We start from the raw sequence: 13,824 nt of genomic DNA, 5'->3' as shown, positions 1-13,824 counted from the left end.
ACACTGGTGATTTTCATTCTCTACATGGATTGCTGTCTTTAACTTTACAATGATTACATAAAGGGACAGATTACACCAAAATCAAACACCCGTATTCCTTTTACCTGTAGTCTTATTTATCATTAGGTGTTTTTAGTGTGAGCTGCCAAGTGTTTGAGATATCAGTTGTAGAGATGCCTGCCTTCTCTGCAATATAATAGAACTAGATAGCACTCGGTTTGTGGTGCTTTAAGCCCCCAAAAAATACATTTGAAAAACTCAACTGCAATGTTTCTTTCAATAAATCATAAACCTGTTACTCAAGATAATCCACAGAACTTGTTAGAAACTATTTTCTTTCTACCAAAATACACCCACAAATCGTAACACGGAAGGTGTGCATCTACTGCCAGCTAACGTTACAGCTCCGCTAAGGAGGAGGCCATTGATGTTTTCATCTTGTGCTGTCACAAGTATATGCCTCTCGTTCATGAGTATACACACGCTTTCTTCTGCGCGGTGATATGTTTGGTTGGTGAAATTCAGTAGAAAGAAGTAGTTTCTACTTAAAAACTGCTCACAAGGTCTGTGAGTATCTTGAGTAACCGGGCCATGATTTATGGAAAGAGACATTACTGTTTTTAAATGCATTTTTGGCGCTTTGAACACCACAAGCTGAATGCCATCTAGCTCCCCTATATCTGAGAGAGGACAGACATCTCTACAGCCCATATTGCCAACATGCGGCAATTTACACCTGAACTGTCTAGATTGATAAATGGCACTACAGGCGATAGGAATAATATTTATTTTTAATTTGGGGGTGAACTATCTGTTTAAATTTCCACAGTCACAAATGACCATACAAAACACATCCATCATGATCTAACTTTTATGGTTACAAAATTAAGTACATGATGAAATAAAGTAATACATAGGAGGGCAACTTAGTAAAACAAAACTTATTCTGCACATTTTTACATCTGTTCAAGCCACTTGGTTAATTAGCACACTGTAATTTTTGGCACATTTCCCTTTCTAATAATTCCACTCCACAGCTTTTTTAAGAATAGAGCATTACACACAAGTTCATTCAGAGTCAAATTTAAAGTTTGAGATTTAATTAATGTTCCAGCTCTCTAATTAGAAAACAATGATTCCTTCTTGTCCCTTGTGCAAAAGCAAAAAATAAATGTAACAGAATCAAATGAATGTAAACAAAATGGTCAAGAATAGAACAAGAATTATTTACAATTGCCTAATTGTTTGCACATAGAAATATTCTGAGCAGTAATATACATGCAGTCTAGGTTTCCTGGCAACAATCTTAGTCTATCTTAAAGGATAGAATCAAGTTGATGGCCATTTTTATTAGACAAGTTTTCCTGTAATAGAGATCTTCTTCTATATTCATGACACCTCTTCAGTTCAGGAAGGAAGTTGAGATTTTAGCTGATACATAAAAAACGGGCAGTCAGGCCCAGTGGTGTGAAGATCCACATCATCAGCATAACTTTTTGTAAGCATAAAATCTGTCTGATTTAGAAGTAAACGACTTTTAAAGTTCAGTATTTCACCAAATGTTATTGTAATTGCTTCCAAATAGTGCTAGCAGAGTGCAGCATAATTACTGTGAAAAACACGCTGCCCACATGCAGGCGCTCACACTGGTCAGATGTCTGGCTCAGTTCAGAGCTGTAATCAGTAACAAGATCTATTTGGGGATTTTAGTGTGAATAAAATGACTCTCAGCTTAAATATGTGATATTTTTACTAGCTGAAAGCCATGCACATTAATTGGTCTTAACTCATATTATGAGACTCTCAGACAGCCATTGAAATGTAGAGAAGTGTATTTATGGCATAAACAAAGTGAACAGTGGTGAAAACCTTCTCTTGATATAGACTCTTACTAACATCTAGCAAAGTTGTTTTCATCATACCGCTGGGTAAATATGTGTGAGGAGATGCACCAATAAAGATACAGAGAACCTGGCGGGTCTCTGTCAGCCTTATATTGTCATGAAAATAATAGCACACATACATTGGTTAGTGTGGGAATGGGCAACATCATCTATTTAGTAGGGATGCTGGAAAAAAGAGTATTACATACACACATGTATACAGTTTGGAAATAAAAGAGGTGAATGCAGATTTATTTTGTGGGTTGGTTTATGGGAATGCAAATCTTTTAGTCAGTTTGAGTGCCTATGGTTTTTGTGTTCCACATTTTATCATACTGTAAGTGTGTCATGCAGTTTGGGACTCACACTGGTCTGGTCTTGGTCTTGACTTGGTCTGGATACACTCTGGTCTTGGTCTTGTATTGGTCTCAGTTTGGGTGGTCTTACAACAGTATCATCATGTCACACACATATGAGCTCAATAGGTAAATAATTAAAGTGAAAGCAAACAGTCTGAATCGGCATTGGAAGGTCAAAGTGACTTCTAAATGTCTTGCTGCAAAGAGATTATGTAGAAAAAAAATCAATTTTGTTGTGCTTCTTGGGTCCTCAGAAGTAATATGACTCCCTCATGATATTTGTGTATAGCTCATTTCATAGTGGAATTTAGAGAACAGCTTGAAACTGTATTAAACCAGAATAAGCAATGATTTTGGGCATCCTTCCCACCAAGTTATCAGCTTACCCCAAATCTCTTTTCATAGTTTTATTTTTCTCTTTCAGGGTTATGAAAATAATTTGTCACAGAACACAGATTTTTTTTACAGTAAGATAGAAAACCATTTCCTTTTTTTACTTGTGGGCATTGTATGTGCTTTATGTGTTTCCATTAGTGTCCGCATGTCATCAGTATTCTTGGCCTGCGGTGCGGATCATCTAACAGCTTGTTATAATAGCTGCCTGTCTGAGGCGTATCTTTTTTACTGCTACAATCATCCGTCCCAGTGGACACGTAGAAGCTCGGGATGACCCTCTCATCGCTCTATTCTATACTCAGCCACCTTCCTCCTCCTCCTGACTCCTGCTGTGATCCGTATAGTGGCTCTTGTTACTACACGTCCTCTTTCAGCTGCGGTCTGTTCAGAGATGAGAGTGAAGGGGAGGATGGGAGAAGAGCTCGGCCAGCTCACTGGGGAGCAATTAGCCTCCACCATCATGGCTACTTTGATGAGCTGCCCAGGCAGAGTCTGAAATGCAGACACTGTGAAGAGAATGTGTGTCAGAGCTCCACCATTGACTTGAGTTATGAAGCAATTAAAGGAAGCACAGCAAAGCTAAAAGCAGCCATAGTTACATTGATACATTTTAAATTTGTGTATTTCCTTGATTTGACTGTTAATCCTTAGTTTACATTTTTTCACATTGCACTTTCTTTCTCTCTCCATCCTGTGTTAAAAATCCTTGCTCCTTACAGTACATAAGTTATGAAAGATCAAAACAAAATAGCACTCTGACTAATTCAATAACAGTGAACAGATATAAATCAACTTTAGAAATGCACCCCAAAGCCACAGCAGCTCAATTAAAAAGTTACTTTCATTTTTGACTCTTGGTTGTACAAGAATTATTGAATTTTCAAACAGGTGTGTTGGAAACTTGTGTATCTACTTTGCCATTTTTAAAAGGGTCAGTAATGTAAAACTCAGGTGTACAATTTGCTCTATATGATAGCAAATATAACAAATACAAATATAACAAAATCTACCTACAAAAATATCAGATGATAGAAATGAAAAGATAATTGTATGTAAATGTGAATGAACTTGGTGGTGAAGCTTTGTACATATTTTAGTTTAAAGCCGATGGCTGTTTTCATAGCTGATTAATCTAGTGATTCTTTTAGCAATCAACTGATTGATTGTTCTCGTCTATGAAATGTCAAAGCCATTAAGTATGAAATGAAATTAATCTAAGCTGCAAATGTTCATATCAAAAGCTGTAATCAGTAAATGTGTGTTTTTATCATAGTGGAGAAATAAGACGTTTGATAAATTGATCAAATGTCATAATATTCTTTGGATCCATTTATTGACTTATTGATTAATCATTTCTGACTGTTTTGTGCATTTGGCTGCTGTGAGTGAAGTGTTGGTCAGCTGTGTGTCGCTGTCCAAGAGTCTCTTAATGCACTCAGTTGCCACAGATACAGGATGATTAGAGGCAATTTACTGTTGGCTGTTTTTACCAGGAGGGACCGCACAAAGGACTGATCCCACGAACATGATGCTCATTTTCCTGTCTCTGCTGCTTGTGATTACTGTCGAAGGAAAATGGTTCAGATGAAACATTTAATTGTACAGAATAAGCCACTCCATCTCTGTCTCAGTATGTCTCGTAATGAATCCTTTATGTTTTTATCGATATGTGCCTCACAGTGAAGTAATTTCACAAGTGTGGAGTAATCAAAGAATTGTTTGTAACACAGGTGCTGTTGCTCATTTCAGAGTTTGAACCTGCAGAGACTGCTGCACACGGGGAATTTGCTCTGTAGCCTGGTAGATTGACAGTAGCTCTCAAAAAAGTCTAAAGGTTTGAGAGTTGCCTTCTTTTGCACTTTTGCCCTTTGAGACTAGTTTGCAGTAAGGATGAAAGTAAGGAACTACATTTGGAGACCTTTTTAATGTTACACTTAGTTCTGACATTTAGCTTCTTGCCTTTGTAATGATGTGTGGGGGAAAAGAAAAAGCCGCACAGAGAGATAAGGAGCAGGAAGATGTGGAGATGAAAAGATCAGCAAAGATGGACATATTTTAATAACAAGGAAAACTGAAAGTTGACATCTGTGATGACACTTTTATTGCCTAGGCAGAAGTAAAACCCTGTTAACAGTGATCATAGTAATGGCAGTGACAGAGAAAGTGGAGATGTAGTGAGCGACAGGATGGAGGCAGGAGAGAAGCTGAGTTTTGAAGCAGTGAGGATGACAGAAAGAAAAAAGAGAGGGAGATCGTGATGCTGATGAGCTGCCGCCACCCATCCCTCTGCTCGTCTCTCCCGAAGCATGATAGCTCCATCAACAGGGGTTGCCATGGCAACGCCAGCCTTCCCCCTGACCCCATGTGAACAGAGCCACAGGATTAGTCCTGAAAGGGAACTCAAATGTCAACACAGCTCCAGGCTCTGCCACGTAGGCCTGAGAGAGAAGAGGTGTGTCTGTTTTTGCACAGACGAATGATTGTGCAAGTGTGTCATCGTGGCATCAACTTGTGTGTCCACCACAGCTTATTGGATAAACTTAGCTTGTTGAACGATGATCATGCAAAGGCTGTAATTAATTAAAGGTAATTTTTCTGCATCTACAGAATCCATTTAGAAAATAGGGAGACTTAAACATAGCAAACAGTTTTAACAAAACACTAAAAATGTAGCTGAATGGTTTATATAATCAGTGATAACATGGCACCAGTTGCCACAAGCTACAATTGACATTTAAATGCGCAGAACGTAATGATATGTATGTGCAGATATATGCTTTATAAAACACATGAATACATGCACTGTACAGAAACGTGGATAGCGATGAAACTCACTTGACATCTGACATGTTGTGCATAAATGTATTTGCCAAGGACTCCCTGAACAGCAGTGACAACACTAAGTGGATTATTCTGTTGAAATAAAATGAAATGTATTGAAATGGATGCATTACATGTATTTATGTTAAATAAATATTTTGTGCCACAAATTGTCACAGGATAGCATTGTGAGCATTTTGGCACGAAAAGTTGTTCTGAGGTATCACAAATGAAAGCTGCTCTAGTCATCATTTTTATTTCATCAGTGGATCCAGTTACTCTCATTACTCTACCTCTGTAGAGCAGTTTGGCATCTTTCAGCTGATTGTTTTGGAGTGTTCCCAAAGTCATGGAATTTCTGAAAGTTAGGAAATTAGAGAAACCATTTTCCAGGTCTGGAAATCATTTGGAATAACAGAATGTCTTGGGAATGTTTTTAATATACAATGTTTTGGCTATTGTACAAAAAAGTCTTTATAAAATCCTGTGTTATGGCTGTATGTGTCCTTTGCTGTCGCCAACTTTCCTTCTGTAGATCTGCCTAGGTTTGCTGCATCACCTAACGAGGTGCATTGCACCTGGCTGGGGAAAGAGGTGCTTAAAACGCTTCTATGACCGCAACAGAGACCCTTCTGATGTTGTGACTGCTGGTTTTGTTGCCACTCTGTGTGGGATTTTTATTGTCTTGACTGTATGTGTTTGTTAAAAATCTCATGGATTTGATTGCTTTAAAGGTGTCATATGTGATAATTTTGGGTCAGTGGTGGTGAGTTGTTTGCCTCATAGGTTTCCCACAGGTGGAGCGTAACAAATGGGGGTTCGTCAGGGAGTTGAACCCAAAAGGTATTTACATGTAGTGCAGACCACTCTGAGCCTCATTTATTCCAGATTTCAGTGCCTTTAGATGAGTGTATATACTCAAAAGTAGTGAGGATAGGATAGGATAGGATAGGATAGGATAGGATAGGGTAGGATAGGGTAGATAGGATATGGTGGTACTCTTGTGCATGCTTTTGATTTGTGTTGTACCTTAACATACAACCTCGGTACTAAGTAGCACTCTTTTTTTCATTAAGTACATTTAAATTCAACAAATAAATAGTTCATTGGTTTAAGTGTGGGGTTGTTACAGCTGTATGTGTTCTGTGGTGTTGTTCCTTGTCCCTCTGTTGATCAGCCCAGGTGTGCTGCATCACTTCTCGAGGTGCATTGCACCTGGCTGGGGAAAGAGGTGCTTGAAACGCTTCTTTGACAGCGACATGCAAAAACATGTCTGACATTATGTGAAATAAATTCTGTGTATTACAAATTCAAAATCTAGTGTTGCGCTATGTGATTATTGGTGTGTCATTAGTATCTTGTAAAACACATAGACCAGACCAGCATTGCGTTATTGCTAAGAAAGAATGCCGCCGTAACAGGAGGGAAATGGGAAAATGTGGAAAAGCTGTTATGCAGTGGGTTAACCAAAGCTTTCACACTGAGATCTGAGCTCATAAGAAACTGAATATTCAATGTCAGTTTGGTAAATCAATAAATGATGCTGGAGACAGTTACCATTGATGGATAGCTACTGTTAGCTTTAGTGGGAGATTGCTGCAGTTACACCCACACAGTAGAGCAGTCTGTCATCTCCAACTGATTGTTATCATATAGATCAAACAGCTGGCTATTAATAGGTTGCTTATTTACAGACAACATGCCTAGCAATACCCTGTGTTTCAATAAAATATGTATAGATGTCAGGCAAATTACCTGGAAGTTTCTGTTTAATAATGTATGGCTGTATTGCTACATAGGCACACCCATTTAAACTACATAAATTAAGTCTTTGAAATGGGTAAATATATAATATAATATGGAAAGTTTTGAAAATTCCTCAGTAAATATGTCTGGGATCCCTAGATTTGGTTCTACAGTTTAATTTGCTCCTTTATGAGCCAGATATTTTCCCAGCAAATGGTGGAGGCCAAAACAGAGCTAAAAACTGAGTCTTCATGTTCTGACATACAGTTTTAGTTAAGTGCTCTTTTCTTCTGTCCAATCATTTGTATCCACACAGCTGCAGTGGAGGCATGTGTTTTGCACGGGCTGAAGCGGCGAGCAGCGGGTTTTCTGCGTAGCAACAAGATAGCAGCGCTCTTCATGAAGGTGGGGAAGAGCTTCGGCCCAGCTGAGGAGCTGTGTAGGAAGGCCCAGGAGCTCGAGCAGATCATCGAGACAAAGTGAGAGACACACACATCACAGAAGACTTCAAAGCTCTACATCAAAGCCTCATGCGAGCGAAAGCACAGAAAACAAACGGCTCTCTGCTTATTTGAGGGGCAGTTTTTTATTATGAAAAGGTTCTAAATAATTCATGTTTATGAGCTTTTATGACTCATGAATCACCGATGCCATTGGCATCATGCAGATGTAGTTTCACTTAATGGAATTTTAAAGCCACATTATACCTGTTTTGCTTATATTGAAAGTTGTGACTCTCTCCTCCTGCAGACGAAGTCAAAGCTTGCAAAGTCAAGACAGCCTTCGCAAGATGCCTCGCTTGCCCAGCCTCAACCCACAGGGAGTCAAGAACCTGTGGATCCGTACCGCTCTATTTGAGAAGGTGCTCGACAAGATTGTGCTCTACCTGGTGGAGAACAGCAGGTACATTGAGAGGGGTCAATGAAATTCTGTTCAAGTATTTGTGTTACAAAAACGTAACATTTCCTCAACATCCCCCTTTCTCGTGTGTCTCCCAGTAAATACTACGAGAAAGAGGCTGTTCTAATGGACCCTGTGGACGGACCTATCCTTGCGTCTTTGTTAGGTAATTATATGAGATATTGTGAGAATTTTTGTCTTTTAATGTTATCATAAAGCCTCATGTGCCACAGTCCAGTTTGTGCTCATGTTTACATGACAATGTGAGACCATGGTGGTCTCAGAAATAAGTTGTACCCTGTATTTACATTTTGCTCCCAATTTGTGTGTATAGTAACTTCCACCTGTACTTCAGTCTTTGTTTCACATAATTTAAACTCTTGTACCAGAGGAAGTTGCAGTCTGAAGCGTATAGTGCTGACAGGCTAACCAGCAGAAGTCTGCTCTGCTGCAACAGGGACATAATCCCCCACTAGCTTCCCACCAGTGAACAGTGATCTATTTATTTCCAGTGGGGCTGAGCCAGAAGCAATGCTGCTGTTATCTCAGCAGGCACCTTGATCATTGTGCTACTATCTGTACCTTCGGATTAGGCAGCCTTGGTATAGTTTTGTACCCAAACAAGGGAGTCAAAAGTTAAATTTGAGGAGTTGTGAGTTTTTTTAACAAGACTGTCATGTAGAAAAAACATATTTCGGCCACATAAAATTTTCATAAAAGTTTTTTTTGGTTTATGAATTATTGGATATTCTTGCGTCTTTGAGTCCCTAAAAAGTGATTTTAAAACATCTCTACTTCAACCACTACCTGTCGATTTTTGCAACCTGTAAAGAGGGATCACAAGTATACAAGAGTTATGTCAAGAATCAGATTTATTACCAAGTAGGTCTTTACTTAAAAGGAATTTGCCTTGGTGTTTGGTGCATTCAGTAAGCACGCAATAAACATGAAAAGAGCAAATAAAAATATAAAAAAAAGTAAAAAAAAGTACCACAGCAATCAAAAAATGAATTTGATAAATTAAAAAAATGAAAAAGATATAATGAAATGTACTGTAACATAGCAAATATGTACAGTAAAGCTGTTTCAGAATAGCCTTAACTGTACAGTTTTGTGCGGGGTGTGCAAACATATCCATGTCATTTGGGGTACTGGGCCTTGCTGACAAGGCCAGCTGCAGATGGAAAAAAACTGTTTTTTTTTTTGTTTCTGTTTTTGTTTTTGTTTTTGTTTTTGTTTTTGTTTTTGTCAGGGTTTGGTCCTGAAGGACCCAACCAGAGTATCTCAAAGAGTTCCCAGGTTGGGAGGACAATTTTTACTGAAAGGTTATATTACCAAAACTTCAAACTATCATAAAATTCTGTGGATGGTGGATCAAAAGGGAGCTTATTTGAAGCCTGGTATGGTACATCTCTAAAAAAACTCTACCTTTTAAATACAAAAATGTACTTCTCCTGTTTTTGAGTATGCTAATTGAAGATAACCCAACATTGATAATTGGTCGATGAAATGGTACACCCAGTGTCTACACTATTTAACTTTTAAACATCATTTTGACAGTTGGACCTTGTGCTTTGGAGTACACAAAGATGAAAACAGCCGACCACTTCTGGACGGACCCGTCTGCTGACGAGTTGGTGCAAAGACATCGTATCCATGGTGGCCACTGTAGACAGGATTCTCCCACTAAGAGACCTGCACTGTGTGTGAGTATTGCAACTTCTACAGTACATAAACATTCAGAATCAGTACAAGGCTCATTTTTGTTTCACCCCAGTCAGGTTTTGGTGATGCTCTGATCAGTTTCTTTCCCTTCATAGATGTTGCTTGTCTAATTAAAGAGGACCTGCAGAGATGTATTAGGCAAGGCAAGGCAAATTTATTTATATAGCACATTTCATTCCCAAAGGCAACCCAAAGTGGTGTACACATTAATCAAATCAAAGTTCATTGTAGTCCAATCACAAAGCATGCCCCAAAGAGATGTACAGATAGTAATTTTAATTCAATTTCAATTTGATTTTTTAAGTCTTTTGTCAAATCATAGTTAGCCTCTGGGAGCTTTACAACATACAACATCTGTCCTTGGCCCTTCGTAGTGAATATGGTAAAAGTGTTAAGTGAAGCACAGCATGTCCCAGAAAGAAAGAACAGAGTGTATCAAAGACCTTCACACTTGTTCAGTTTTCATCACTAAACCAGGTCAACTCGGCCTATCTTACAGCACCGCAACGCTCCTTACAGTTGCATGGTGCTGTGTATTTGTATGTGTGTATTCAGAGCAAAAGTAGACTGATCTGTGGCAACGGGGACGATGGACGATGCATTGGTGCACATGAATGAGTGTTATATTTATTTTATCTTGAGTCATTTGAAAAAGAGATCTTACTCATGGAAAATGGCGCCACTGCGACTGGGTGGCTATAATTTATTCTGCTAAGATGGTCATCGGCTTATCACTGGTGTTTGTTATCTCATGTGTGTATTTTGTGTTGTGCAGATCCAAAAGCGGCACTCCAGCAGCAGCATGGATGAACGCCCTTCCCCCTCGCCGTCAGCTCGTGAATATGTGGAGTCACTACATCAAAACAGCAGAGTGACCCTACTGTTTGGCAAAAACAATGTGCTCGTACAACCGGTAACTGTCCAGTGCCTCTTAATCAGTCATTGATATGCATGTTTAGGTATGACACCCCTTTCAAATAATATCTTAATAAAAAGAAGATCAAAAAAAGTTACTTAAAGGTCATTTCGTAAAGTTTGCAGAAAGATAATTTCATAAACAATCTGACAACATTTCTGTCTAATATTATATAGAATGTCACAGCTAAACAGTATCACTAAAACCAGAGAAATACTTCATAGCAATATAAAATCTTGAACAAAATGGTAATCTGCATATTGTAATCCCATAATCTGTATAAGAGCCTAAGATGCTCTGTGATCCATAGGACCAAACTCTTGTCAGCAAAAATATTATATTTTTATATTATATATTCAGACAAAAATATTTGGTAAATTAATGAGTATGCGACAATAACTGTAATATGGTGTGTGTGTGTGTGTGTGTGTGTGTGTGTGTGTGTGTGTGTGTGTGTGTGTGTGTGTGTGTGTGTGTGTGTGTTTGTGTGTGTTTGTATGCGTGTGTGTGTGTGTGCGCGCGCGTGTGTTATCAATGCATATAAGACTGCCTTACTTAACATTTTCTACCCCAACAACAATGCTGTTTTCATCAGGCCTATACATTCTGATACAGTGGAAACTACTTATAATAATCATGTCTGCCTGGGTGAAATTGATGACTATAAGAGGGTGATTATGAATATAAAGTAATAAAATGGACAGCTTTGCTATTTACTGAATTTTATTGACTGTTTCAAAATAGAGTACTACTGTTATATTATGTGGGCATTATGGGACCAGGCATTATAAATTTTCATAATTTAGGCTTCAACCAAGGTTACTTTCCCCTTGTGCATTCGTTTTTGTATTAATCACTGGCAACTATAAGCTTTGAGTAGATTACGTGTTTCATCAAGAGAGAATTACTTTCTTTTTCCTGTCATGATTTCAATGTGCAAGCAGCACCAGCCTCAGGCAGACAGGTGACCGTTTTGTCTCTACATTGAGTAGAAACACATGAAACTGGGGATTTGGAGGTACTCCTCAAGGAAATTTTACTTCACTTAAACAGTCTGGATTAATTTTAAGTAGAAATTATAGGATTACCACTGCTGAATTTTTCTCTGTGTTTTGTCATTTAAAAAAAACAATACAAAATGAACACTGTTAGCAGACAATTTGATTACTGTAAGAAAATTCTTTAAATGGCATTTAGTTTCCACTGTATTCATTTCTGCTACTGCATCAAATTTAAAAAACAAAAAAAATGTCACTGTGATTGTTTCAGAGGGACGACATGGAGGCTATCCCAGGTTATCTCTCTCTGCACCAGAATGCTGACCTCATGACTCTGAAGTGGACGCCCAATCAGCTCATGAACGGCTCTGTGGGAGACTTGGACTATGAACGCAGGTGCAAAATTATTCAGCTACAAAGAGATTGTGATTATGATGATTGTGTCTGTCCACAAAGCTTGGGTTTAATAATATTCCTTCTTCCTTCTTATACCAGAATATCTAACATATAACTTGCTTCTTTAAAGCTATATATCTGTTAGATTCATAGCTGCTGTTTGTATAACACTCCGATGTTACTGAATAATGCAGCGTGTTTGTGTGTGGCTGGTTGGCTCAGTATGAGGAGTCAATGCTGCTGATCTGATGAGGCTTATTTTCAGTACACCAGCAGCAAGCAGATGGTTTATTGACTGAGACACTGTCAGACATTGCTCAAACCCGCAAACCGTGTTATGTTCCTGTGCCTGTGCATGGTTCCTCTCACCAAAAAAATTGATTATTGCATTAGACATTTCTGCTCTTGCTCGTCTGTGTGCACACTCCTGACTACTCTCTTTATTAGCCATTAAATTAATGATCCTCAAGATCTGGACTCCCACAGATAAATATTCTCAATGGATTTGCTTTTCACTGTTAGGTGGTGATCCACCTGGTGTGCCAAGACGAGTCTGAGTAGTTATTATTGATTTATCATTATGATTTAATGCGTTTGATTTGATGTTTTTCAGTGTATACTGGGACTATGCCATGACGATCCCTCTAGGAGATATAGTTTACTTGCACTGTCATCAACAAGGTGAGTCCTCACAAACCTTTTTACAAAAGTTTGTGTGTTATTACTGCATTTTCTATTTGTTATCATTGTCTGCAATAGAGTGCCCCAGGGATGAAGGTTTCTCTGTAGGTCCATTCAGAAGCTAATGTTGCCCTGGTTCCCTCGTCAAAAATTCTGTAGCATTTTTTCATTCGATTTTGTATCATTGCAGAAAATAAGCTCTGTGGTAAATGAACATTTATGATACTTACATGTTTTGTTCAGCCAGATTATTATCTTCACAAATGGATACCACTTCTAGGATTTTTGAAACCTAAATACAATCGCCAGAAGTAAAAAGCTTTTGCCAGGCTAAAACGAACTACGCTACCGTCGCATAGCCACTGCTAAGAGGCTGCAAAGCTGTGTTCAGCACCATTTAGCATCATGAATATCAGGAATAATTAAGAAAAACAAATAATCTCCTGTGTATTTCCTGCAGTTGACAGTGGGGGGACGGTGGTGCTGGTCAGTCAGGATGGGATCCAAAGACCTCCTCTTCGCTTTCCCAGAGGAGGCCACTTGCTCCAGTTCCTCTCCTGCCTGGAGAATGGCTTGCTTCCCCACGGCCAGCTGGACCCGCCGCTCTGGTCCCAGAGGGGAAAGGTCAGCACACTTTTGGGTCGCTCCTTAGCTCCACACCCAGAACAAATTACACACATTAGGCATTCTTCTGCAAAAAAAAGCACTAAAATGCTAAATTAGCCTTATCTGATCAATAAATCAATAAAAAAAGAAATTTAGAGAAGAGATGCGCTGCGAGGTTGTAATATTGGTTGGAGCGATACTGATGAATGTGTGGCTTAATGTTCTCTCTGTGCTGCCGCACAAAAAGTGTTAATGAATGGATGTTTTCTTTGGATTGCGAGCAGCTTTGTATCCGCAGCTCAACAGAATAATGAAAACCACCCACGCATTTTCAGCCACTATTAATAAGCTTAAGCGTGCAGACACTCATCATCTTTAATTCACATGGATGGCTTAGC

At 38.8% G+C, this 13,824-nt stretch overlaps 1 protein-coding gene across 4 annotated transcripts in view; it reads left to right on the top strand.

Annotated features, from left to right (window-relative positions):
* The window catches only part of sgsm1a (small G protein signaling modulator 1a), a 35,220-nt gene that overhangs the window by 10,701 nt on the left and 10,695 nt on the right, over window positions 1–13,824 (top strand). For all 4 annotated transcript variants that reach the window (XM_088076799.1, XM_088076800.1, XM_042488516.2 and 1 more), the window contains exons 4-11: window positions 7,521–7,683; window positions 7,955–8,107; window positions 8,203–8,270; window positions 9,665–9,810; window positions 10,605–10,742; window positions 12,015–12,139; window positions 12,753–12,820; window positions 13,281–13,444. In XM_088076799.1, coding sequence (XP_087932925.1) covers window positions 7,521–7,683; window positions 7,955–8,107; window positions 8,203–8,270; window positions 9,665–9,810; window positions 10,605–10,742; window positions 12,015–12,139; window positions 12,753–12,820; window positions 13,281–13,444 — 1,025 coding nt within the window. The remainder of the gene's footprint in view (window positions 1–7,520; window positions 7,684–7,954; window positions 8,108–8,202; window positions 8,271–9,664; window positions 9,811–10,604; window positions 10,743–12,014; window positions 12,140–12,752; window positions 12,821–13,280; window positions 13,445–13,824) is intronic.

Source organism: Plectropomus leopardus, chromosome 4, assembly GCF_026936395.1.
Source record: "Plectropomus leopardus strain MGB_pleo_1.0 chromosome 4, ASM2693639v1, whole genome shotgun sequence".
In the NCBI taxonomy this organism is placed as follows: Eukaryota; Metazoa; Chordata; class Actinopteri; order Perciformes; family Serranidae; genus Plectropomus; species Plectropomus leopardus.
This window is presented reverse-complemented; position numbering and strand designations above follow the sequence as displayed.